The sequence below is a fragment of the Corvus hawaiiensis genome, chromosome 7 (assembly GCF_020740725.1).
Source record: "Corvus hawaiiensis isolate bCorHaw1 chromosome 7, bCorHaw1.pri.cur, whole genome shotgun sequence".
NCBI classification, from domain to species: Eukaryota; Metazoa; Chordata; class Aves; order Passeriformes; family Corvidae; genus Corvus; species Corvus hawaiiensis.
The window spans coordinates 21,759,223-21,784,620 of record NC_063219.1 but is presented as its reverse complement, the minus strand read 5'-3'; the positions used below and the strand labels follow the sequence as shown (position 1 = coordinate 21,784,620).

Sequence of the window (25,398 nt, the reverse complement as noted above, 5' to 3'; positions counted from 1 at the left end):
TCATACTTCAGTCTGTATTAATTTAGTAAACTAATCCTGACTTTTATTGTAAGTAACTTCCTTAAGCTGCTTCCAGTTTTTGATTCACTGGTAGCAGCACAAGTAGCAAAAATGAATCAGAAATTTATAGATAAAAATATTTTACACTCTAATCAAGGCTTGAAAAGTATTGAAATTATTTCAAAGATGAGAATTTGAAAAATCATCACGACAGTTTACTAGATACTACCCCAAGATAAGAGATATTTATTTTAAACTATTATTCTGATTTGGAGACTACTCTTTGTTCTCAGTTCAGAAATTCATTCACTCTTTAGATATTATATATTTCAAAAGCAATCTAGAGCCATAGAAAAAGCAGTCTAAAGTACTTAAACTAAACAAAGTACTTAGATTACTAAACAAATAGCATGCAAAGGAACACACTAAAGCCCAGACTCTTGTTAGAAAATACCTGAGCTTCCTCTTGCTGTTTCCGCAGTTGTTCAAGCTTCAGCTTAAAGTCTGCCTCCCTCTGCTCTGCTTCAACAATAGTTGCTTGATTTTGTTCTTCATAGGCCATGGCAACCACAGCCAAAATCAAGTTGATCAAATAGAAGGAACCCAGAAAAATCACCACAACAAAAAATATCATGTATGATTTGCCAACAGCTCTTAGAGTCTATAGGGGGAGAAGAGAAATCATTCATCTGATGAAGAAATGCATCAGTTCTGCAGTTCATAAGCATTAATGACTTTGAAAAGTGCAAAACTAATAGTGAGTTTGTTTTCCTTCAGTAGTAAAATCGTAAGAGTTTTCTGAATTACAAACTAATCAAAATAAAGGGAGAATTCTTGTATGTGAAAAACATGTCTAAGGATCATGCTGCTCTGAGAAAAACCTCTTTCAATGCCTAATAATCTTGAAAAGTATGTGGGATCAGAGTTATTAATGTAAGTCACATATCACAGGTTGGAGCCTTAGAATGCTTACCATGTATTAGCATGATTTCCCTTTGAAATAACCAAAAGAACTAAAAATAGCACAATTGATTAGATAATTAGAAGATAGTATTTATTACAATTAACACATTCGCACACATTGAAAAGCTACGGTAAGAAAGTTAATTTCTATCGAGTCGTGCATTCTTAGTTAAAAAAAATATATATTAAAAGTACTGAAATTAAGGTTCAGGTTTTGCTGTCATGAAGTATTTTTACAATTTAAACTCAATATTGACATTTTTGAAAATAATTTGAGGCACAAAATGAAACATACATGGTAAAAATTAAATTAAGGATCAAAAAAACCCTCATGTGCTTCTTCAGAAATCATGTGAGGTTCTGTACTAAGTGTCCGTGTCTGCTTAGTTTTGCAACCAAATTTGCTTCCTTTGACAAATTTCAATTGCTAACAATAGCAGTGGTATGTAATATAAATAAGAATGGCCTTTCCATGATTGATTTGAGGCCAGTAAGAACACTAACCACCATTTTTTAATATACTCACCAACTGATAAAGATTTTCCCAATAGTCCTGCGTCATCAGTCGAAACAGTGACAAGAAAGCCCAGCTGAATGTGTCAAAGCTAGTGTATCCATAGTTGGGGTTTCTACCAGCTTTCACACAGATAAACTCTTCTGGACATTTACTAGGATGGAAAAAAAAAAAAGAAAAAGAGGCAAAACAATCCATATACAAATTGCATATAACACTTTTTTTTTTAATATTATTGTTTCTTGAGCTTCTTATGAAGTTTCATCTGTGGAAGGTGCTGCCATTTATGGCTTAAAACAATTCAAAAAGTAGTGAGGAAATTAAAAGAGTGTTCTTTAAAGAAAAATCCAGAGAGAGCAAACAAGTAATGACAATATTTCCTTCTATGCCCTTTCACAATTATAAACAAAATAAAGTTTATTATCAACAGTTTGATATTAATTCTGCAGAGACCTCTTCAATGAAAATAATATATGTATTTAACACAGAGATTTCAATAGGTAGATACTTCCATGCAAGAAAAAGACAGCCAGCACACACATTTTATGCTGAACTTTGTTTGTTAGTAAGGTTTGCACACCAGATTTCTTGGCTTCTTCACATCTGTGAGTCTAATTAACGAATTCTACCAATTCATCAAGAGCAAATAACCAGCATAGGGATAGTTTTATCTCCTGAAATTGTTCCTGAAATATTGGTTTTGAGAGTAGGTGACACAATTTTGATATCAAGTATAAGCACACTGTTTCAATTATGATTGAAAGACAGAAGAGGCTCTTGTCTCCAAAACTTCTAAAAAACCGTATGAAGATTTCTTTTCATATGTGTATGTCTACTTGATGTGCATTTACACACACACACAAAATTATCTCATAGTTACATATATAAATTAAATGTTTACAAAAATAGTTTGAGTATGGGTGTTTTAAAGCCATAATCAACCAAAACCAAGGGACGGACTGGTAATTCATTAAGAACTATGTGATTTTGTTACAAAAAATTGTCACAGAAAGAGAGCAAGACGCATGCATGCAGCTGCCAGACAGAAAAAGCATGAAGATGTCTTCCCTAAATCTGGTCATAAGTCCCAGTGCTCCATGCCTATTTTAGAGTTGAGAAATGGCAGGGAACCATGATAAAGAATGTTCTTAAGTCATTGATAACACAAGGTCCACCTGCTAAGTGGAATTTTCTAGTTACATATGAGTTTTTAAAACAAATTTCCAGCAAAGTATTTTGTCATTTAACATTTTTACTCATTCAAGTGTCCAGCTACTAAGAACCATGACCGTATTACTACTGACTGTGACATTAGTGTGGCAGAATGTGTCTACCTCCTCTCCACCACAGATGGTTGGTGCATATGCAAGAGATAGCCCAGGCAGGTCACAGGCCCAGCATGGGGTCATCTCTGGCACCAAAAGGGCTCAGGCCCCCAGCTAAGAATCAACACCTTAGTCTGGAGAGCAAATGTGGGAAGACATGAAAGAAAAATAAATATTCTTGACCAGGTAAATAAATTCGCTTTTTTAAGTTTAGATTGACATTTTTTACATGTTTTTAGACAGATAGTATGTAATTTTCAGTATACCTTACCCTGCATCTGAGCTATTGCCACAAAGCAGAAAATCCTTTGCTCCTTCTAGGCGATAGAAATGACCTAAAGAAAAAATAGGAAGTAACATGTTTACACATGAAAAGAGTTTGGGTTTTTCGTGACAATGAACCTATGTTCAAGTCATCATGTTTTGAATGTTCATAACCTCCCATTCACGTTTTCCCAAAAGCGGGTTCAAATACTGGCACAATCATTAGAATGGCTTGGATTGGAAGTGACCTCAAAGATCATCTGGTTCCAAAAACCCATGCCTGGACAGGGATGCCACTTAATAGATTGGGGCTCCATGCAACCTGGCCTTGAACACTTCCAGGGATGAGGCCCCCACAACCTCTCTGGGCAACAAAATAAAAACACATTGCAAAAATTAAATCCTAGAACAATGATTCGAACATAAATTGCATAGTCTTTTCTTGAGTCACTGCACACTGAATATCCTTCCAAAATCTGATGTTCAATAGATAAGAGAAAGAAAACACAAAACTTAAAACTCCTGTTATCCAGTAAGTAGATTGTAATCAGACAAAGCCTATCTCCTTTAAAATGGAACTATTTGTAATGACTTCCTGGCAGTTTTAAAGTCAGAGCAACATTAACTAGCACATCCTGTGACTGAGAATACGAAGGCAGCATTTAAAAAGAAAATGGGTGTTCCAATTACAATGTTCAACAGCTGCTGTACTATAAACAACTTTACGGAATTATTAGTTTAATTATAAGGTGGTAGCCTTCAGCAAAAGAGAAATATATATTGTTATTAATTATTAACAATTATGCTGTCCTTAAAATAAAACAAAAAAAAGAAAAATAATACAGTTAGAAAGATGATAATAAATCTGGGAAGAAGTTTTTAAGAGTGAAGGTAGACCCCATTCAGAGGGACCTAGGCAAGCTGGAGGAACAGGCTGACAGGCAACATATAAAATTCAGAAAAGACAAATGCAGCTGTGTGTCTGGGAAGGAAGAGCCCCTTGCAGTGATACAGGCTGGGAACTGACTGGCTGAGAAGCAGCTCTGCAGAAAATGCACTGGTGGACAGAGAGGCAGGTGAGGCTGAGTCAGCAGTGTGCCCTGACACCCAAGAAGGGCAACAGCCTCCAGGCCTGCAGGAACAGAAGGCCAGCTCTCAGAATGAGGGAAGTGACTGTCTCCCTCAGCTCTGCACTCACTAGACTTTACCCAGAGTATTATGTCCAGGTTTGGCACCACAGTGCGAGCAGACATTAATAAAATGGAGCACAAGGTCACCAAGGTCATTTCATTCATGCGAGGCTGGAGCATTCATCATGTGAGGAGAGAACAAGGAACCTGCGCATGTTCAGCCCGGCAACGGGAAGGCTCTGGGGGGAGCTGGTAGAAAGCATCCAGTAACTGCAAGGAAGCTATCAAGGGGACAGAGACAGGTTCTTCTCAATGGTGCATGGCAGGAGAATGACAGACAATGGGCAAAATTACAAACAAGAGAGGTTCTGACTAGATACAAGGAGAAACTTTACACCATGAGGATAGCCAGGCACCGAGATCTGGAAAAGAGAGAAATCTGGAAAAACACTCTTATGTCCACTAAATCAATCTGCTGCCATCCTCAGCTGATGGTCTTGATGTACCTTTCAAGCTGACAAAGGTTTTGGTTTTCATAGGGCAAAAAATCTACTGCATTTAAATAGTCAGAAATAGCCCATAATATATGAATATAGGAGGATGAATAATATTTGAACATAGGAGGATGACAAACTGAACACTTAAATATAGTGATGCCAAAATCCTACCATTTAAAACCAATACTTATAATGCAGCTGACACTGTATACAAATAATTAATAGTTAGATGAGAAAGGAGGAATACAAACACAACCAGACCAAACAGCCTTCTTGCCTGCATCAGCACTCTGTAGACTCCAAGCAAAGACAGAACATGTAGCATAGAAAGCAACTGACATTCTGGAAAATTTTATTTCTTTTAGATTGCCACCTATTCAAACTGGAGATAGAGAACCTATATACTGTATAATCTGCATCTGAAGTGAGAATTCACAAATGTTCCGCAGCACATTAGCTATCAGCCAAAACTGCCCACAAAGCACTATCACCATTCCATTTTCACATCCCTTCTTAGGTAAATAAACTAGCTAAAGTGACAGATTTCACAGAAAACATAAACACAGTCACAGAATTTCAACAATTCAGAACCATAGAAAGATAATCTGAAAATGCAGAAAACAGCAGAAAACTTTAATGTCCAATGTTAAAAATGGGAGAAAATCTGGCTCATCAAAACTCAGCCTATAACAATTGTATTTTCCTTTACTTTTTGTGAGAGTCACTGAGGATGAAAGCTAGCATCCATTAGCCTACAAATTTATTTTTACTTAAATACACTACTTTTACAATTAAGTACTAAGCAATACCCTGTAAATCTACTTCTAGTACAAACCCACACATGAAAAGTAATTTTTGGTAATTAGAAGTTATACTATATCTCATAGTTCATTGTGTATTATAACGTTACTGATGCTATCACTTAAAAGGACAGAAATACAAAACATAAGCATCTGCATGTTTCTGAACCAGCCTGCTTATTTTCACTTCAGTCTACAGACATTAAGCCTGCTGAAAAATATCTGGATGTGTTTTTCAGTCCCAAGCAACAAATCCTACAGCTAATACCATCTCCTTTCCTACTGGAATCTCTGCCTGCCTGGGGAGTTGTATATCAGTGAAAGCAACTGGTTTGTTACCTCCACCTAATAATAAAAGCACACCTTAACTAGAAAAGTGTCTCATATTTATCTAGTGCTTCTGGTTTTTTATACATCTCCTAAAGATACAAGAAAAGCCTAAAATAATTGGTTTTGTTCAGCCTTGAGAAGACGAGGGAGCTGGGGGCGGGGAGGGATGTGTGAAGATCTTCACTCTACCTACAAGTATAACATGAAAGACTGTAATAAAGATGGAGCCGGACTCATCTCAGGAGTGTACACTGGAAAGATAAGAGGCAACTATCAAAAGTTTGAGCATGGGAAATTCTGAAATGATATTCAACAAAGTTTCTGTGAGACTGGTCAAATGCTGGCACATGCCACCCAGAGGATGCTGTGATATCCCAATCCTTAGAGATACTAAAACTTGACTGGAACAAGGGATTGAGCAGTCTGCTCCACGTGGACCTGCAGCTGAGCAGCAGTTGGTGTGGACTGTGGAGATCCTGTCCAACCTGCACGATTCTGTAATTCTAAAACAAACCTAAGCCTCTAAACACATTTCTGTGTGCAGCCAACGGAAAGAGCAATCACACCAGCAAGAGTTTGGGATGCAATATATACAAATTCCTATTCTTTGCCATCCATTTAATTGTTTTTTTATCCTTAGCCTGAAGTATAAAACAGTTATCTTGTGCTTGTGTGTATGGGTTTATATACAAAAATTTTAGCAAGTTACAACAGTATTTCTTACTTTCATTGTTAATGTATGCTGCCCAGTCAAATTCTGTACCATTAAAGTATGGAGCTACATATTTTTCAAAAGCTGTTGAATTTTTTGATGGCCAGAGCAAGCATTTATTCTTCAAATTGCCCATGAACAGCTGCAGTCCTATCAGTGCAAACACACTCAGGCAAAATACAGTCAGGATCATCACATCCGAGAGCTTCTTCACAGACTGAATTAAGGCTCCAACAATAGTTTTCAAGCCTGCAAACAGAGGCAGATTTCTATTATAATATTAAATATTTAACTAAGCTAAAATGCAATGTAAACTTCTCCAACACACTACTAAATACCATGCATAGCTTCAAAAAAATAGTCTTAAAGCATTTTCCAAAGGAAAAACTACCAATAAGTTTCATCATTCCTGCAAAATAATTTCAAAATATGAACGGGAATGAATGGCATACATTCCAAAGCACCTGCTCTTCAAATCAAGAGCTTTCAATTCATGCTCTCTGTACACGTACACTACATCTAAAGAAAATAGTTAATTTTATTTTCTTTTTGATGCCTCTTGCTCCAAACCTTTGCCAGTATTCTATTCCAATACACAACATACTGGTTCTATAACAGCAAACAATAAGAGACCACAATTGTATTTCAGTAGTGATTTTAATGTCTGCATTCCAATGCATCCTCTTCTGTTGGAGGTGGGGTTTGGTGAAGATAGGCATCATAAGCGAATAACTACATCATGCAATCTCCATGCTATTCACTATTATCTTATTACTCTGTCAGGGATTCAATTTTTAAAAAACACTAAAATTTTCAATCCCAAATGTCTTTCATAAATATGTATATGCAACATTCACATTAGTTAGAGAAAAATAAATAGACTTAATTTTGATCCTTAACATGGGAGAGAAAATTTGACATAATGAAATGGAGGAATATACAGGCTATGTAAATTAGTTCTTCATGCAATTGTGTATTAAACTCTGAGGCTGAGTGTTTTAGAGAATTAGAAAAGGAAATTAAATTGCAATGAAGACAAAAACCTGGATGTTTCTGTTAAAAACATGAGTTCGGCTTCTGCGTAGTTTCAGTCAGCCTCAGTGTTTAACCTGGCTCTCACCTGGAATGACTGATATTGTTTTCAAAGCTCGGAGAACTCTGAATGTTCTCAACGCTGAGACATTGCCCAGATCCACAAACTCTGTCACATATCTGTAGTGAGGGATTCCACACACAAACACAATGACAGCACACACAAAATTAAACAGAGGTGATGTAGAGCGCCTACTATTTTACACAGTTACTTCTTACCTGGAATTACAGAAATAGTTTTCAAAGCTCTCAATACTCTGAAAGTTCGAAGAGCTGAAAGATTGCCTAGGTTTACAAATTCTGTTATATACCTGTAGGATTAAATCACAGTTATTCAGAATTGAGGTAGAGTGTATACTACTTACCTGGACCTGAAATCCAGACTATTTTTTTTGAAGAAGTAAGTTTAAATTTAAGACTTGCATTGATATTTTCCTGATTCAATTAAGTTTTCCCTAAGAAATTTACCCTTAAGATTTTCCATTAACTGCAAATTTAAAATGAAACTTATAGGCCTGATTTTATTTTTTAAATACTATTTTAAATTGATTGTTCTCTAGTATCTTTTGTACTGTGGGATAGTCCACTAATTCTGCTATGTGCTACACTAGTGTAAAATATTTAAGTGGAAAAACTTGAAACACAATTCATCTGCAATTAATTTCAAATGAACTAACATAAGCCAAACAAACTATTACAGGTTCAAAAAAAATTCTGTTATTTTACTTAAAAAAATATTATATACTTACGCAAAGGAAATGACAATAAAATCAAGCCAGTTCCAGGGGTCACGAAGGCAAGTAAAATCATTTATACAGAAGCCTCTTGCAAGGACTTTAACTAGAAATTCAAAAGTGTAAATCCCAGTGAAAGTGTACCTATGAGAAAACATTCAAACAAAAGTTAAAGATCATTGTGTTGTTCAGTGATACATCATGAGCATACAAGAAAATAACTCATACCCAGTGATTAGTACATGAACTGAACAGCAGTTATAAACTCACATAAGCTATGACTGTTTTCCCATCATTCTTTTGTAAAATAATAGAATTATACCTTTTTATTTTGTCTGAAAAATATTTTTGCAGTTTCTAGCATGTAAGCTTTTTTAATTTCAGCACTAATAGTAATAATAATGAATAACATGAAAAAAAAATTTTTGTTCAAATAACATTTCAGCATGGTTGCCACGTCAGAAATAAAGTCCATGGGTAAGTGAAACCTAGTATTTACTGAAGGTACTTGATGGCTGACCAGGTAGACTTGAGAATGTCAAACAATAATCCTCAACAGAGGTATTTTCTTTAGAGTGGGTGTGCCCCATAATTAGATTTTGCTGCACAAAATGAAGGTGATTCAGAGGGGCTACTGAAAGCATCTTCCATACTGAAAAGCAATAGTTTTGGATTGAATTACCTTTTTCTTTTTTTAATGACAAAGAACAGCTCAAGAGGGAGAATGCATGAAAACATTGCTTGTATGAACATTCTGAGGAAAAGTATTTCTCAGCATTTTGTTCAGAGAAAAATGTTAACAATGTCACAGCTTCTTTCCTTCCCAGAGCTTGCAGGACTCTGCTGCTTTAGGTTGCAGCTAGGACCAAACTCCAAGCAGAAAAAAGGAGAACACTGGTATTACATAAGTAAGTAAAACTGCATGGTCTAGCTCTTAATTTACTTTTCAATTTTGAACAACTTTAAAAATTATAAGCCAATTAAAATATACTTACTCTACATCCTTTGCCCATTCTGGAAGATTCCTCCATGTCATAAATACACAGTTTGTCAAAATAGTGAGCATAATGACCTTGTTGAACAATGTTGACCGTAGTTAAGGAACACACTCCTTTTAAAGCCGAATTTGCATAACACAAAATAGGCCAGGACATAGAATATTGACAACATATATGATACAAATCAATTTACTATCACTAGCAATGTCATAAATAATGCAGGTATGGTTATACACAAGAATGATGGTTATACACCTATCACAGAACCACTTATGTTGGAAAGACTGCTGAGTTCACCAAGTCCAACCTTTGACTCTTCACTTGTCAACTAGACCATGGCACTAAGTGCCACATCCAGTCATTTCTTGAACACCTCCAGAGATGTTGACTCCACCACTTCCCTGGGCAGTCCATTCCAATGCTTGACAACATTTTTTGTGAAGAAATTCCTCCTGATGTCCAACTTGAACTTTCCCTGGTGCAGCTTGAGCCCATTTCCTCTTGTCCTGTCACTGGTTACCTGGGAGAAGAGCCTGCCTCCCACCGGGCTACACGCTCCTTTCAGGGAGTTGTAGAGAGCAATAAGGTCCCCCCGAGCCTCCTCTTCTCCAGGCTAAACACCCCCAGCTCCCTCAGCTGCTCCTCACAGGACTTACTCTGTAGACCCTTCACCAACTTTGCTGCCCCTCTCTGGACACACTCCAGCACCTCAATGCCTTCTACTGAGCAGCCCAGAACTGGACACAGCACTTGAGGCATGACCTCATCATTGCCGAGTACAGGCAGATGATCACTGCCCTGGTCATGTTGGCCACACTATTCCTGATACAGGCGAGGATGCCTTGCCCTTCCTGGCCACACGCTGGCTCGTGTTCAGCTGCTGGCAATCAAAACCTCCCATGTCCTTTCCCACTGGGCCACTTTCCAGCCACTCTGCACCCAGCCTGTAGCACTGCATGGGGCTGTTGTGGCCAATGTGTAGGACCCAGAACTTGGTCATGTTGAACCTCATGCCATTGGTCTGGCCCAGCAATCCAGCCTGTCCAGGTCCCTCTGTAGAGCCTTCCTACCCCCCAACAGATCAACAGTTCCACCCATCTTGGCATTATCTGCAAACTTACCAAGGGTACACTCACTCCCTTCATCCAGATCACCCATAAAGATTTTAAACAGGGCTGGACTCAATACTGCACCTTAGGGAACTCCACTAATGACTTGACTTCTCCTGAATTTAATCAGCAGGTTGACTAATCTTAGCTCAGATTGATTTTGAGAGGAAAGAATTAAACACAGGAACATGTTTAAACACTAAACCAAAACTCCAAGTGTTAACCTTAGTAATATTAATCAGTAACAAGTTTTAACAAACCACTTGAAAAGGATATGAATGAACCAAAATCTTAATAGCTAGTCTTCTAGTAATATTGAAAGGAGATAAAAGGTACAAGGCAGGTGTGGCACTGAACCTGTGGATTGTCTTCCCTTTATCCAGTACTATAAATGTCTTTAAAAAAATAGACAGAAAGGGCACGGGGGTAGTGGGGTTAGGAAATAGGAAATTAAGGATATATGTTAGCAACCTTGCCATAATAGAGGCTGCTTACACACATCTAAGTAGCCAAATTTATTTTCAGTAGAATTGTACAAGGAAACATCAGATTCTAAATTTTCACATGAGCAATGAAAATGCTACACCATGCATTTTTTGTCTCTGTGCTCTTAAACAAAATCTGCATTTCAGATTTCATTTTCTAGTATTAAGTAATTACATTAAAAATTTAATTTAAAATGTGACTTTTTACATTTAAATTTAATGCAGCTCTTTCATTTAAGAGCAAAGTAGGCAATGCAAAACAAAGCACCTAACTAACCATTTTTGGGCATTCACAAGGAATTATTTAACCATTTCAGTATGCTAAAACTCCGGGGTTGAGACGTCCTTGGCTTTTTAAATCCTTGGCTTTACTGCCTTTATTGCCTGTGCAGCTGTCACTAGTACCATCAATGTAACCATTTTTTATTTTGAATAAGAGACACCATGAAAATACCATCTAATGAAATCTTAATTCAATCTACATTTAATGATTATTCTCCCAAAGTCTAATATCCGTAAATAAGCAGGTTATAACACTAAATACTTCTGTTTTCCAATGGCATTTTACTATAAAAGAAATAGGTCAGTTGTCAATAGTGTTTGTGAAGTCAAGAGAATAAAAACAAAAATAGCTAAAAAATCTACATCTGATTATTAGTCTTCAACATTCTATATCAGAAAAAACACTGCTTTAATTAGGTTGCTTATTACAGAGATAATACAGCTCTTTGGTTAAATTCTAATTTGCAAGATACTATTTTGTTGATTATCCAGTACTTAATTTCGAGAACCCATTCCTTGCTTTTATTTTAACAAGCATTTTATTGATTACACAATAAAATAACCACTTGCTGCTTATTTTGTACTGCCTTTTCAATGTAAACCCAGTTTTGTTTTCTTTCTTGACATCATTCCACTTCACATGCCTACATAAAAATATTTTTTCTTCATCTGTACTTGCTGAAGTAAACACCTTGCTCTTTTCTTCTTTTTTTATCATTATATCTATAAAAGAAACTGAATCAATATATATCAATTTAGATTTTGTCTTTAGGTCTATATTGGGCCTATAACATAGACCCAATATTGAAACATGAAGTAGATTGGTTTAGCCTTTATACTTTTTTTTATTATTATTTTGTAAAACAAGTATTTCTACAGTATTTTAGGGAATGCTTGACAGTGTTTTTTCTGTCATATGACTGTATGAGCACTTTGTCTAAAGACTTCCGTAATGAACTAGATCTCAGGTATTAAGTTTTTTTAAAAAAGCCCAGAGAGTAGCCGCACAGACGGGAAGTTTTCAAATGCTTCAGCATTCAATCAGATCTGAAGAGATTACAGAACATTTAATACAAAATCCATTAACTAAAATACCATAGCATTAGACATTAAAAGAAAAGTGCCCTTTAAAAAAAAAAAAAGGCACTTAAGCAAGAGTTACCGTTGTCTTTTTAGTGCAATTAAAATAATTAACATGATAGCACCTACTGCATAATAATTTCAACCAGCACTTCTGATCAACTCCCCAGCAGACCATTTATCACTTTATAGTTCAACAGGAGTGTTCTAATTACACTCTTAATACAAAATACTTACTTTTTTATTCATGTAATATGGGTCCAGGTCCTCCAGGGGTTCAGACACCATTCCTGGAGGAATATCACCATAAATAAATGGCAGTGTCTTTCCTGCCTCTAAGTCATTATTTGGCTTTGTGTGATTTTGTTCATGACCAGCATCATCTGTAGGCTCATCTTGGTCACAGTGAAATTTTTCATCAGCAATACGTTTTTCAATAGCTGCAAGAGATTCTTTGGTGAAATAGAAGAAGCTGTCAGGTCCTGGTGGTAACAGCATTGCCTGCGCCATCTTTTCATTCTGCAAATTTTAAATGCTTTTCGGCTCTTGTGCAAGAAGATCCTAGGAAGGCATGGAGGAAAAAGAAGAAGAAACAGAAAATCACACCACCAACAAAATCCCCAAATAAAACCTTTTGGCGTAGTCAGCATCTGCCTCTTTTCTCTTTATAAAGCCCTGTGGCAAGAAGTATTTCAATTAACGGTCAGATATTTAATAGAAAATTAGCAACTGGTGACAACATGGCAAAGAGATAGAAGTTAAGATGTAAAGAAAAAAATAATGAAAGAAGAAAACAGATCAAATTTTCCTACAGTTTGTCAGCTCAGGTCAATACCTCACAACAAAAAAAAGAAAAACATTCTCACTTTCCCTAGCCTAACATTAAGTTACCTTGTCATGAAAAAATGTGTTAGCACAGCTAAGTAGTGCAGTCAATGGTTACAACCTCTAACATACTGATCTATGCATTTTTGGCACAGCACCTTAAAAAACCTTGCATTTATATGACAAAAGTAGAAAGAAAAAACATGCTATTTTTATTCCTCTCAATTTCTGATGGCAACATTACTCCATCTGGTGGCTTATACTATGATTGCTAAACTAATGTTTATATTATACTATTAGGTACTACACAAACACCTTCTATATTTAAAGCCATATTCACAGGCAGAAAGCAACCAGCCTGAAGTTTAGTCTTCCCCTTTTAGGCTTTCTGATTGGTATCTACCTGATTTTTAATTGTAACTTTGATGGCACAGTCTCCATAATTAAGGAAGTTATGATGAATTAAGAGTTTTAGATTTATACAAAAAGCACAGCCTACTCAAAAGTACAGTATTCTCCTGGAAACCAAGGATATTTTCAAAATACTTAAAAATAATAAATTCATTAAATTACAACAATAACTAATTGATCATTTCTTTCTAGATTATATTTTCTACAGTGAGTGTATAGTTAACACCTAAGGGTGCAGTATCTTCAGAAAAAACCAATTTTTTGAACAGACGCAAGATAGAATCCAGTCCCACTTGCTGACAGTCATTAAGCGTTGTAGCCTTTGTCAACACAACGTTGTGGTGAGTTGACCTTGGCTGGCTGCTCTCCCACTCACGCTCCAAAAAAGGAACTGCATAGGGGAGAATGAAGTGAAAAAGCCCAGGTATTAAAATAAAGACAAGCAGATCATTTACAAATTACTGTCATGGGCAAAACACACTCACTTGGGGAAAAAAAAAATTATTGCCAATTAAAACAGAATTGGATGGTAAAAAAGAAAAATCCTGAAAGAATTTTCCCTTTGCCTCTTGTTTACAAGCTCAACTTTACTGTTTTACTTTCAACTTCTACACCTCCTCCCTCCCCAAGAAGCATGGGGAAGGGCAGGAATGGGGGCTGGCGTCAGACCATTGCAGTTCTTCTTTGCCACTCCATCCTCCTGTTTTTCCCTTGATCCAGCATGTGTCCCTCACACAGGCTGTAAAGCTTCAGGATAAGGTTGCTCCAATGTGGGCTCTGCACGTGCCTCTCCCTCTAGAAATACTCGCTTTCTCCAGTGCGGAGTTCCCCAGAGGCTGCAGGTTGGGTATCTACTCTGGTACTGTCCTCTACGGACTGCGGGGAAATACCTGCTTCAATATGGCCCATCCCACAGGCTTCCAGGGATTTTCTGCTCCAGCACCTGCAGCCCTCCTCCCACTCCTGTTCCCCTGACCTTGGAGTCAGAGCTGTTACTCACACTTCTTTCCTCACACTGACCTGTGGCGTTTTGTTCTTTTCTGAATGTGTTTTCTCTGAGGCATTGCCATCCTTCCTGAGCTGTGCAGAGGGCAGCCCTGGGCTCTCTGCACGCAGCCTGTCTGGCAGTCCACCAGCCCTGAAACACCATGGCCACTGCTCAGAGTGACCACAGGCCTCACTGTCAAGAGGAAAAAACTTAAGGCAGATTTAGATGATGGCAAATGTTATAGGCTCCTGCCACCACAAAAGGCACAGAGTGAGCCAGTTCTCCTGACCCCAGTGTGTGTGGTGAGGATGCACTGGGAAGGAAAAATACTGATGGCAGACTTTTTCATGAAGTGTAAGAGCTCCAAATTCAAATAACCCATGACACAGTGAATCCCAGATGTCTGCCTCTTCCATGTCAACTTTTAGGACAACTTCATGTTAGTTGAGGATATTTTCTATTTTAAAAAATTTTACAGCAGAAACTAGATTGCCATGGATACGCAACCCATCATGCAAGCCATCTCTTCCTTAAAATTTGTCAGTTGAGGTTATGGACAGACTTCAAATCCCTGCTTTTTCAGCTGAGCCACAATAGGTTCCAAGTCTTTGGCAAATACCACATTTTTCATGTCAGCTGCTAAGCACTTTACAAAAACACAGACAAGTTTTTCCTCTGGAAAAGAAAGCCTGAGAATGCCAAGTCTTTCCTTATTTATTTAAAAATGCATAATCTCATCTGATCCATCTTAAAGCAATTCACTGTTTTCAAATGCAAGATTTGATTGTTTAGCCTTTTGGGTCAAATCCTTCTCAAATCCTTAGCACCAGTGAACCTGAAGATCTGCCCAGTCATACTTGGACTGAGAACCAGCTGTGTCTCAAAAGGTACTTTTCCTTCAGAAGGTGAATGACACCAGTGGCTCTAAATACCCAAGAAACCTTCACCAGCAAAAAGGGAGAGAGATCTGTCTTCCAAGGAAGAACACCAGGATCTCTTTCCATAAGCTTAATTTTTACCTAAGAACTAAAGTAACACAAGTATTACTTGGTACCTTCAGGTCATTTATTTAGCTTACAACTTTGGGTTTGGTTTTTTTTATAAAATGGAGGGTGAGGTATTATCTGCTTCTTTATTTGTAAGCTGAAATTCACAAGAATTTCCTTAGTGCAAGCAGCCAAGACTATACATATTATTTTTTAAGTCAAGGGGCATTCTTACTAGTAGGGCCTTTTTCCTACACCAAGGTGGTAGCAGTATTAACTTAAATAGTAGGTTTTCCTCAAAAAAAGTCATTCCTATATAGTATATTACCAGTAGTACATGTATTGTAACAGATTCTGAGGACAGCACTTGTAATAAAATTTGTATTTCATGAATGATGCAAACAACAGTGAATGCCACTGTAAGTAGTCTACACACACTCAGTTATTATCTAAAATGGCTAGATGGTTGCACAAAATCTTTTAGAGTCTGAAGAGACAAGAAGTAAGATCTACAGCTATTAGACCAACTTCTATCTTATAACCAAATCAAACAAGAGCTTTACACACGGTGCTGCCCTGTCACAGTAATGTTGCTCTTTACAGGCTAAATAAAATATAAGATTTTCAGCACCACTACACACCACTGACCAGTCCACCACACCTATGAACAAGTAGGAGCACACTTGGCAGTCTAAGAAATACATAGGCAACTTTGTGCTTCAATGATTATCAACAAGCATGTCAAAAACAAAAACCAACCAACCAAAACCAAACAAAACGAAACAAAAACAAACAGAGAAAAGCGAGATACTCAAGGAGAATGCAAATATATACCATACCATTCAGTTAGTCTTTTAGAGTATGTTCTCATTACTTGGATAAAGACTCTACAAAACTTTAAAAACAGTTTTCTAGTCAACGTTAGGCATACAGACTTGGAAGGTGACGAATACAATGCCCACAGAAACTACTTCTTATCAAACATGTACTTGAAAATGTCACTAACTGTTATGTCTGTCTATGCATTTAGGCTAAATTTACTCTTTAGAGGTCTAAAATGCGTAAAACTAGAAGTTCATGACTGTTTATTTTACCAAATGCCACTACGGCCTTATGGCAGTTTTTCTGAGTTATTGCAGTTGTTATCAGAATGAAAACCAATCTTTCCGCTTGCATGTTCATATTCCTCTGGTTCATTCAGCAAGGCTTAAGTGGTACCCTTAGGGCTGAGATGAACTCCAGCATTTCTCTCTAGAGACACCACAGCCAATGACTGCAGCACAATTCTCAATGTTAACACAAAACAGAAAAAAATCATTTTCCAATACATGACAAATCTCTTCTGTGAATGTTTTATGCTAGCAGCCTAATCACTGCCCATGCTTGGAAAAAAACCCACACCTATTAAACACTTCTCGAGTTACAGTTCAGTGACTGTTTCCTTGTCATGACTTTTTTAAAGTACTGCAAATACATAAATGTTGTAACACTATGGAAGAAAGTGGTGCTGTTTATACCGTTATCTCATGCAAATCAGTTTACCCAAGAAGGAAACTGAACAAAAAAAAAGATAAAGCAGGATGGATTGGTTTAATGACTTAAATGTGTCTCTTTCCTGCAATTTTGATGGTATTTGTATTACAAACTAAGAGGTAGTAGCAATCAAACCAGAAAACATATGACACGAATCCTGAAGAAACTGTTACCCTTCCCCCCAAAAAATCTCACAAAGGTCCTTCTGAAAGCCCAACATTAAAAAATCCACCATCAGTAAAAAACAAAACCCAATACATAAATCCCCATTTTCTCAGCTTACTGTTAAGAAATAGGCTTCTAGTCTTTCATGGCTATGTTGTGCATGTAAGCCTGAATAGAGACTCTGTCCATCAAGTGGGACAGAAAATTCAAATTACAAATGAAAGATTACAGAAAACTACTACATACCACAGACTCTGCAGTAGCACGGCACTAGGAAGAAACTCCTGGGGCAGGAACGAGCCAGTTAACAACCTGATATTAATGTTAACATAAATATATTCTTACAGAGTATGGTTGAGTGAGCAAGAATAATTTTTAAATGATCTTTTAGAAAATATTTTTAATATGTGTACAAAGAAGAGCATCAGGGTCATTTATATTAAGCTTGAGGTTTTAAGCTTGAGTCCACCAGGCTATAAAGAAAAGCATGAATATGTAGGTTTTTATTGTTTCCATATATATATATATATGTATTTGTTTTTATATTTATTTTAATATTTGCAAAAATAATGGTCAAGCTCAGACCCAAACCAGTCAGCAACAAACCCTCAGTACCGACGAAACGTGTTTCCCAAACACAGTATTTTTATCTTAACATTTTTCAGAGGTAGAAATAACATATCTGCTCTTCCTGCTATATATTCTACAACATAATGATGAATTTTTACAGTATTATTCCCAATGTTCTCTGTGCTATGGTACATTTCATAGTGTTATTTGAGTAACTTGAATAAAGCTTTGTGTACTAAAAAAGCCATACTAATGAAATTACTAAGTCTCAAAAAACATCTAGTTTCACATGTATGAAACTTCATTAAAAATAGGAAGCTACTATCATGACAGGTAAAGATGTTCAGCGAATTTCATTTAGGCAAGTGATCACATCTGATGAGTCATAAGCAAATTTACAGATATTTTCTTTGCTATGCTCTTTTTTGTGCATTTTTGTATATAAAAGAATACGATTTTTTTTCCAAGGATATTGAATTCTACTATATAAATTAAGACAAACTATTAACTGCTATATTGTCATTATGCAGTGATGCAGGCTTCAGTTTCTGCAGAAAATAAGCTGGGTTTATTACTGCTCCCTCAATATCACAATGCTGTGATTGTTTGCAAAACAAGCAGGACACTATAATACAAATCCAGAAAATTCTTAGGACAATGGTTTAAACTAGAAAGCATCTGCTCCTAAACATCAATAAGAACTAAAAGGTTTCTGAATTATTTATTGCTCTGAGACTGAATAGATTAGACCTATGCTACATTTCACCCCTGATACTTCTCAACAAAAGACTGTGCCAATGCAACAGCACTAAGTGGGACAGCTCATTTTTAAAGAAAATATTTTACCATGTCATTATTTTGCCTGTAAGTAATTTCATTCTGTATAGCTTGTTCATGAAAATAATTTTAAAAACCAAAATAAATGTTTATGGAAGACAGAATGAATTTCTGTTCAGTTTAAGGGATTCTACTCCTTATATGAAACTTGCCTTACATGACCTGTATCAATTCTGAAGGTGTTCTAAACTAGGTCTTTTAATTCAATAGCCTCTGATTTCAATTTATGAATTTACAGTAATACACAGAAGATATAAAAAATATTCATATTGCAGGAGTGAAAAATGTTTAAAAACTGGAGGATGCTACAGCTGATCTTAAAAAAAATTTCCTTAATATAAGCCTATTTTTAGAATCTACAACTGCTCAGAGGCAGATCAGTTTGCCTTTCCTTTATGTCAGAAAATGCACTCATCGGGTGCAGATCTAGGAAATTCAGTCCTCACAAACAAGCAATCCAATCCCCATGTATCAAGCAGCCAACTTGGAACAGAGCCAAGACATAAAGTAAAAAAACTGTAAGAGGTTTTTTACCATTGGCAAGGCATGGAAGAACTGTGAAAAACATGATACATTGCCAGAAATGTGATATACACATATTTTTATTCTAGCAAGTATGATATTTCTGTTATTCACATGACTACTTGGACATTTTTCCAGACCAGAGAAAAATTGCTCAAAACATCAAGACCCTGCAACTGGTTAGATCCAAATCAGTCATGTAGCCAACTCTCTGCATAACAAGCCTAATTTAAAGTTTCCTCAACCTGTTAACTCCTCTTAAAATCTAAAGACAAGTTTGTATCAGATTTGCTCCTACACTAAGGCTGTTATTCACTTCAATAGCCAATCAGTGCCTCTTACTTTCATGTATTTACAGTAAAAATTCTTCTCTCAGACTTTTCATCTGGTGACATGAATTCAGTGAATCTTTTCTGTGAGTCACATAAATGATACTAATCACTGAAGCTTATTTTTACATTTTTTGTGTTTATGTTACATTGTAGGACAGATTTGTTTTTGTAAATCCTGGTGTTCAGTCTTGCAAGGTTTCTCCTCATTTCTCCAGATTTCTTCTTCAATTTTCTGCTGTTATTTATGTGTCATTTAACAAATTTATGGCAAAATAAGACTTTACATAGTTTCCATCACAAAGCCCTGATAATGCGTGCTTGGTGACCTTTGCTCCAAACCACTTTTTTTATGATGCCAAAAATGATAATATCAAATTAATTACATTATGACCTTCATCTTTATAAGTTTGGATACTTTTGCTGTATAAACTCATAGCAAAGGCAACCATCAAAACTTTTATATATTTCTTCTATCTGCGGATTGAAACGAGAGTGTATCTAACTCCTTGTTTTGATGCTTAAAAGATAAACAGAAAAAAAGAAATATCTCAGTGGACACTACATAACATACTGCAGCTGCTTAGAGATTAAGCTATGAAACCATACTCTCTACATATATTTTCAAATAATAGTGGTACTTGTGCAGTGTTTATTTTCCTTGCATGCATTAGCTGAAAGAGAGGATGAAGGAAGGGCAACCATCACAAAGGATAAGTTTATTTTCTCCACACAGAATTCTTATTGCCCAATAATTGTTAGTCACAAAACAGAATACACCACTTAAACTTGTTTTAGCTATTTGAACTCCTTAGGATGTAACAGGCAGATTCCCAAAACTGTAGTTCTGGGAACAGGGAAAGAAATGGAGAGCTTCTGTCATTTTTTTATAGCTAGGTGCTAGAATTTTCCCAGGAACTCCATCACTGAACCATTAAGATATATCCCCTGAAAGTTCATTTACTCCCCAGAGAGACTGCCTCAGCAGCAAATCAGAACTGCTGCACAATTTGCTCAGACCTCATAAGTTTGTATTAATGAATTATTGATACAGTACTAAATAAATTAAACGCAATTATATTACAAAGTACGTAAACATTGTGTACAGCAAAGGAACCACACACATCCACCTACATGGGATTTTTCATTAGTTCGGCTCTTACAAGTGTCATCTATCGAGCCACATTTATCAGAATGCTCCAAGGAAATCACTCAAAGTTTGTACATGATACCACCTCTAAGTGATTTATTCAAACTTATGCAGGTGAACCCCTTGTGATAAATTTTTTAGACTAGACTCTGAAATGGTTCCATTTTGTTATCATTCTGATAATTTCACTGTAAAATTGATTTAAAACTAAAATTATCTTGAATGCCTTACCTCTATCAGATTAAAGTTAATGTATTGAGATCTCAATGACTGTACCAAAACCGTGTTTACAGAAATAACTTTCATTAATGCAGTATTATTCTGCTTAACAACCAATTTCATGAAAGTTAGAAGAAAACATCCTGTTTGGTTTTTCCACACAAAGAAAGTGTATGTCGTGTCTGAAGTAGACAGGTATAGTTTATATCAACTGCAGCTGAAGGAAAAAAGAAAGCAAAGTTATGATAAAAGTTTTGGTGTTGAATTCATAATAATTTATGTAAAATAAGATTGCAGACATCAGAGAAAAATATAGCTTGGTAGGCACCTTTTCAAGGTAGATAGTTCAAAATCCAGCTCAAAAGGAGGCTAAGGTAATCTTTATATAATCTACACTAAGTACAAGTATGTTCAAGGGATGTATTTGAGGTTGCTACCCCATACTCCTGCACTGGGTCTCTCCAGGGTCTTCCAAGGTTCCTCAGTTAATCCTCCACCCACCACATTCCAACCTGCTCCTCATGCAAGCCCAGGCTTCTTTTATCAGCTGCCTATCAGCCTTCAGCACCAGCTGCAGGCTCCAACTTTCTAACTTGTATTGTAGGTAGAGCTCTGGAATAATTGCTGTAGGTTATTGCTTGCCTGTTACCAAAATTTCATTCTCCTTTTTGTGCTCTGCTTCAGTACTGGGCCACCACTAACACAAATCACCACTGCAAAGCAACAGTGATAAATGATGCAAAACCAGTACAGCTCTCAAAAAAATGCTGCTGAAAGTTTCCCCCCTGAACAACAAAAGTGAATTAGGAACTTAAATTGAATGAGCTTTTTAAGTTTCCCCAAATCAAAGTTTAAAAAACAGAAGATTTTTTTATATTAGAAAAGTCCTCTTGAATAATAAGAATAAACAAGATACAAATTAGTAACATACTACAGAACACAAACCTATGTTTCACTAGATTTGAAACACTAAAAAATATTCATGAATCTTTAAAATCTACACTGTTTTCTATCTACCAGAAAGCTCGAAACATTATCATTTAGAGCATAGCAGAAAAGAACATATCAGCCTATAATAGAAAATAATTTTTTTCATTGACTGAAAACCACTAAAATTCTGAAGCAATCTTTAAGCTTATTTGCTCTTATGGATAACATTGGTATTATGACCTAATAAACATGATGGAATTTTATTAGATGTTTCTAACATCTATTTTAAAACTTAGCCATTTAATTGCACTTTGATTTTCCACAAAGAAAGTGAAGACCTCTGTAAAATGGTCAGAGAGCATGACTGAACAGACATACAATTTGGAAGACTTCAGAAAGCCATTGTGCTTTGTTAGTGTTTCGTCATGAGCTTTTTAGTCTGAAAACAGCTCTTATGTCAGGTCTTCTCCCTCGAATTTTGGAAAAGATTCTTTTTTTCCTGTTGGCAAATAAGAGAACACAGGAAAAAAGAAGGGCAGGGGTGCAGGGGGAGGAAGAAACCAACTCTCCCACCGAAGTAAATACACAGAATGTGAAAACTGGCTGCAGATTGTAAAAGACATAAAGCAAGTACAGCCAGACCTCTTTCCATTCCTCATTCTTCCCAGACAGGCTCCCTATATCTCATTTAATGGCCTCATTACTGTAATCTGAGTCTGCTTTCTGTGCTGGTCTAATTTCCTAGAAAGACTCAGCTACTGTTCTGCAAATGGATACAGGCTGGGCTGATTGGTAAAACCTGGCTCAGTTTATAGTGATGTGGGAGCAAAAGTCCCACATCCATTCTAGGTCTTCCTGCAAACACACCAAGAGTGGAAAATGGCATCAGCATACATCAACACAGGCATGTATGGCAGGACGTTCTTCTTGAATAGGTTCACCTGTTAGGTTCAAAAAGGATTTTGCTCCTTCCAGTACATTACTGAATTTTTGTATGTATCAGAAAATAATTGTTTATTAATGACATCCATTTAAAAACCCACAGAAGCAGAGTAAGCTTGTAAAACTGAAATGAGAGTTCAGTACTAATTATTCCTTTCATTTCAACAGCCTGAAACACAATGCTGTGTTGGTACAAGAGACTTTCAGGCTGTCAGCCTCATTGACAAAGTTCACTATCTGCTTCCCAGTGAACATGACAGCACGAGAAGGAAAGAGCATATGCTAGAACACTTGCCACGACGATGTTACTTCAAACTGCATTTGTTAATTTTTTGGTTGGTTGGTTGGTTGGTTTTTTGTTTTAGTGCCATTTCAATTATTTAGAAAGTAAAGCTTTTTGTTGTATGGATTGCCTTGTGCTCTGGGATGACCCTGCATGAGCAGGGAGGTTGGACCAGATGACCCCCTGTGGCTCCTTCCAACCTGACCCATTCTGTGGTTTGTGATTGGGTGCAGAATAAACAGCAGCATTAGTGTCACTCCAAAATACCTCATTCCCATGGACAGAACTTTTAGATGGAAGTACATCATCAAGGATTTGTCACAAGAATTAAGTTTCTCCTATATGTCTTCTTTGGTCCTTACCTCCTGTGACTTGTGTTCCACAGTATGTTACTAGTTTGTCTTGTTAGTTGTCATCTGCATATTCTGTTCTAACCAATCCAATTTATATGGCACATTAATATTAAAAATTTACTTATATTCATGTGCATTTCTGTGAGTTTAAAAACCCACTATTTTTTATAAATATGAAAACTAAGATTGTGTCTTCTCTTTGATACAATAGCTATGGAATAGCCACAGGAATACCCATCAAGTAAAGGTGCCAGGAAGGCATAGACAAATCAAAATGTTTTGGAGATTCAAAGAAACTCCTCTAGCTGAAGCAGGAAATATATACACAAAATATATACATCTTAACAGCAATGTAGGAACTTGCAGATTACAATTAAGATTACAGACAGCACAGCACTTAGAGTGGACATAACAGAATTAGGGGAAGCATTGATGGCCTTTTCCTCATGCCAAGTTCATGACAAAAGATCCCCAAACAAACCAGGCACTCCCATCATCATCACATCATTTTTAAGCCAAATGTTAACCAAACTATTTCCATGACTATGCCAGTGGCTGAAGTAAAGATCTAGAGAGCATTCCCTTTGGTTTTTTTCCATGTTCTAACAATCAGAACTATTTTAATAAAGAATTGCTTTCTATCACAAGTGAAAGACAAAGAGAAAAGAGATTGTGAAAGAAACTTGGGAAACAGTTTACTTGAATTTGAAGTGTTAGAAAGTGTCAAGATGAAACTAGTTTGATAACCACAGGCCTCTTTCACATTCAAATAAGCCCTGCATTTACTACACTGTTTTGCTCAGTTTTGTTCAGGGGAATGCTTATTTTTAAAAGGAAATTTTTTCTTATGAGCACTGAGTCTTTCCTATAAACAGTGGTAATTCTCTTAGTCTTTATCAGTCATTTTCAGACATTCATATGATCATAAGCCAGAACAAAGGAACTTCAAGGCAGATTTGGCAGTAGTTCTGTCTGGGGCTTGAATTCAAAAGTCTTTACATTTTCTGAAGTATTTGTCCTCCTTTATTCATTTTTATTCTTGACTTTATGTTGTGAGACAGGTCTGCATTCAAATTTGCCAACATCCAGTTGGCAAGAATACAACAGGAGACTTTCTCATACAAAACCCTCACCACTGAAGACTAAAGGACAGCTGGAAACACATCTCATGTTTTCATTTACTTTCCTTATTTACTTGCTTTTGAAAATTACTCCTGTTCTAGACTGTGTAAACAAAAATTACAGACAAGAAAAATGAACTGGATTAGATTAAGCTATTATAAAACAAAACCCACAAGTTATTGCTACCCTTGCACCTGCAGAGGAAATTATGAACAAATAGATATGACAGTATCCTCTAAAAGAAAACAAAACCTGCTGAATGAAAAAGGAAAGACAATTCTGAAATACTAGTTTAATTTCATAATTGATTTTTTCCCACTGAACATGTTTTACCCACTGAATTTAGAGTTCAAAATCAAGACTGCACTGGCTGATACCAATTGCCAGCTTAAAAATTAATAAGAGGCAGCAGTAAAACACTATATCACATCAGATTATTGAAAAATACTGAAATATTGACAATTATTAATGAAGTATTACCATTAATAGTACTAGAGCCTAGCCAGGGAAATACATTCTACAACCAATTTACCTGATTGAAAATCCATTTTAAAGGATGTCACTGCTTGTACAACAAGAAGCAATGTTCAGCAATTAATGATAAAAGATTCTTGAAGATCAGAAAGAAAAGAATAGACTTCTATGAGCTTTTTCATTATAACCTTTAGAGAAAGATAAATGCAATGTTCTGGTGCAATCCCCTCTTCTGGTCATTGACAACATAAAGAATTGAAAAAAAATTCCTTTTTCACCTCAGGTTAAAATACCAGATATCCATATTTTCCCCAAGCATGCTTAAAAATTCAATGATTAAGAATAAGGAAACAAAGTTGATAATTTTATTGACCTAGCTTTTGTAAATTGTGAAATATTCAAAATGTTTGCAATCATTTTATCAGCAGAATGACTACATAAAAA

The 25,398-nt window shown here is 36.2% G+C and overlaps 1 protein-coding gene and 1 long non-coding RNA gene across 11 annotated transcripts in view; one reads left to right on the top strand and one right to left on the bottom strand.

The window, feature by feature from the left end:
• Positions 1–25,398, top strand: part of LOC125328654 — a 110,177-nt gene that overhangs the window by 63,310 nt on the left and 21,469 nt on the right. For 6 of the 7 annotated variants that reach the window (XR_007204795.1, XR_007204794.1, XR_007204791.1 and 3 more), the window contains exon 3: positions 9,173–9,269. This is a non-coding gene — a long non-coding RNA (uncharacterized LOC125328654). The remainder of the gene's footprint in view (positions 1–9,172; positions 9,270–25,398) is intronic. The other variant, XR_007204792.1, reaches the window with a different exon arrangement.
• Positions 1–25,398, bottom strand: part of LOC125328653 (sodium channel protein type 2 subunit alpha-like) — a 69,642-nt gene that overhangs the window by 35,762 nt on the left and 8,482 nt on the right. The window contains exons 2-10 of one of the 4 annotated variants that reach the window (XM_048309644.1): positions 12,553–12,876; positions 10,745–10,863; positions 9,357–9,446; positions 8,377–8,505; positions 7,847–7,938; positions 6,548–6,784; positions 3,074–3,137; positions 1,490–1,631; positions 455–661 (exon numbers count right to left, since the gene is read on the bottom strand). In XM_048309644.1, coding sequence (XP_048165601.1) covers positions 455–661; positions 1,490–1,631; positions 3,074–3,137; positions 6,548–6,784; positions 7,847–7,938; positions 8,377–8,505; positions 9,357–9,446; positions 10,745–10,863; positions 12,553–12,825 — 1,353 coding nt within the window. In that variant the 5' untranslated portion in view covers positions 12,826–12,876. Of the gene's footprint in view, positions 1–454; positions 662–1,489; positions 1,632–3,073; positions 3,138–6,547; positions 6,785–7,655; positions 7,748–7,846; positions 7,939–8,376; positions 8,506–9,356; positions 9,447–10,744; positions 10,864–12,552; positions 12,942–25,398 lie in introns of those variants that run through there. The other 3 variants (XM_048309643.1, XM_048309647.1, XM_048309645.1) reach the window with 3 other exon arrangements.